Raw genomic sequence first — 2500 nt, forward strand, 5'->3', positions numbered from 1 at the left:
TCCTCTTCTCTCCTCTCCTCTCTCCTCCTCTCCTCTCCTCTCCTCTCCTCCTCTCCTCCTTTCCTCTCCTCTCTCCTCTCCTCTCCTCTCCTCTCTCCTCCTCTCCTCTCTTCTCTCCTCCTCTCCTCTCCTCTCTTCTCCTCCTCTCCTCCTCTCCTCCTCCTCTCCTCTCCTCCTCCTCTCCTCCTCCTCTCTCCTCCTCTCCTCTCCTCCTCTCCTCTTCTCCTCTACTAGGGCCCTCATTGAAATGGTGGGAAAAGTCTGAAGTGTGAAGTGTGACTAAAGCTTATTTGATAAGAATGGATGAGCTGATTCAGTATCATGAGTGAGATCCTCAGCAGCTCTGGCGTTCCTCTAACCTCTAACTCCAATTAATCAATCTGAAATCCCAATCTGAACTAATGCAATTAGCTAATCGCAAAGGCTGCAGTTAATGGTGCAGCTTTCAGCCCTGTCCCATTGGTTAATCCTGTGGGATTAGCGCAGCGTCCTTGCTAGCATGCCCGTCTGACCGTCCAACACGCTGGCCAGCAGCAGATGCAGGGCTGAGAGGTGCGCTCCAGTCAACACAACACAACACAACACAGGCTACCAGAGAGAGAGAGAGTGAGAGAGGAATAGAGAAACGTAGAAAGAAGTGGTGGAAGTAGAGAAAGGAGGGAGAGGGATATATAAAGAAAAGGGGATGGAGGGGAAAAAGAGGGATAGAAAGAGAAAGTGATGAAGAGAGAGAAGTGATGGAGAGAGGGGGATAGAGAGAGAAGTGATGGAGAGAGGGGGATAGAGAGAGAAGTGATGGAGAGAGGGAGAAGTGATGGAGAGTGTGGTGGATAGAGAGAGAAGTGATGGAGAGAGGGGGATAGAGAGAGAAGTGATGGAGAGAGGGAGAAGGCTTGGTGCCCATGCCAGCCCAGCACTCTGAGGAAGGCTGCTGCAGTTTGTTTCACAGGATGAATGGCCTTAGTTTGGCTGCAGGCACTTAACACACACACACTCACACACACACACACACACACACACACACACTCTATTTGATATGCGGTGTGTCAATCCAAACCCACTTAAGGAAATTCTTTTGCAGATGTGTGTGTGTGTGTATGAAACAAGTGGCTGGTGGTTCTTTTGAGATGTGCGTGGATGCAAAGTCAGTGACTAAACAGATAAATGCTGGTGTGACTATGTTATGTGTGTGTGTGTGTGTGTGTGTTTGAGATTGAGAGAAAGAGAGACGGTGAGAACATTTTGCCAGCATGTGAGTGTGGCATACCTTTGGTAAACCAGGAGTCGTTTCCTTTTAGAAACCTGTGTGTGTGTGGAAACAAGTGTGCGGTGTATAGAAACCTGTGTGTGTGTGTGTGTGTGTATGTGTGAGTGAGCGTGAGAGAAAAAATAATAAGAAGAAAAAAATTGCTGCAGATCAGTGTTGAGAACCTGATGAGTGTGTACAAATGGCACTAACCCTAATTACTCTGTGTGTGTGTGTGTGTGTGTGTGTGTGTGTGTGTGTGTGTGTGTGTGTGTGTTTGTGTGTGTCTGTGTGAGCAGCAAATCGCCTTTAAGAACCTGGTCCAGAGAAACCAGGCAGCAGAGGCGGAGTCCCAGAGCCCTCCTCCTCCCGGCGCGGTCATCCAGCTGCCCTTCATCATCCTCAACACGGACGTGCGCACGGTCATCGACTGCTCCATCTCCAGCGACAAGTACGCAACGCCACACACACGCCTGACCACACCTCCTCCACACACACACACACACACACACACACACACCTCTCTGTCACACACACACACACACCTCTCTTCCTGTCACACACACACACACCTCTCTTCCTGTCACACACACATACACCTCTCCGTCACACACACACACACCTCTCTCCCTGTCACACACACACACACACCTCTCTCCCTGTCACACACACACACACACCTCTCTCCCTGTCACACACACACACACACACACCTCTCTCCCTGTCACACACACACACACACACACACCTCTCTCCCTGTCACACACACACACACACCTCTCTCCCTGTCACACACACACACACACCTCTCTCCCTGTCACACACACACACACACACACACACACCTCTCTCCCTTTCACACACACACACACACACACACACACCTCTCTCCCTGTCACACACACACACACACCTCTCCCTGTCACACACACACACACACACACACACACACCTTTCTCTGTCTGTCTGAGACGCCGGGATGGTCTGAAAGATGGACACTTGGCCGCATCTCAACACACTCTCCTCCACTCTCTCTCTCTCTCTCTCTCTCTCTCTCTCTCTCTCTCTCTCTCTCTCTCTCTCTCTCTCTCTCTCTTTTCTCTCTCTCTCTCTCTCTCTTACTCTCTCTCTTGTGCCACTTCTGTCCAGATGCATCACCGTCTCAGACGGACACCTAGCCCACTCCGTCTGTATTGTCTGTCTGAGATGTATGCTCCTCCCCCTGGAGACATGAAATACTCTCTGATTGGTGCA

General features: G+C 50.5%; 1 protein-coding gene across 3 annotated transcripts in view; it reads left to right on the forward strand.

The window, feature by feature from the left end:
• tfdp2 (transcription factor Dp-2) overlaps window positions 1–2500 on the forward strand; it is a 50092-nt gene that overhangs the window by 43915 nt on the left and 3677 nt on the right. For all 3 annotated transcript variants that reach the window (XM_076282919.1, XM_076282921.1, XM_076282920.1), the window contains one exon: window positions 1546–1697. In XM_076282919.1, the coding sequence (XP_076139034.1) occupies window positions 1546–1697 (152 nt within the window). The remainder of the gene's footprint in view (window positions 1–1545; window positions 1698–2500) is intronic.

Source organism: Alosa pseudoharengus, unplaced genomic scaffold (genome assembly GCF_046254945.1).
Source record: "Alosa pseudoharengus isolate Yale_2024_CS ecotype anadromous, Long Island Sound unplaced genomic scaffold, YU_APseudo_1.1 YU_APseudo_1.1_scf_13, whole genome shotgun sequence".
Classification (NCBI taxonomy): Eukaryota; Metazoa; Chordata; class Actinopteri; order Clupeiformes; family Clupeidae; genus Alosa; species Alosa pseudoharengus.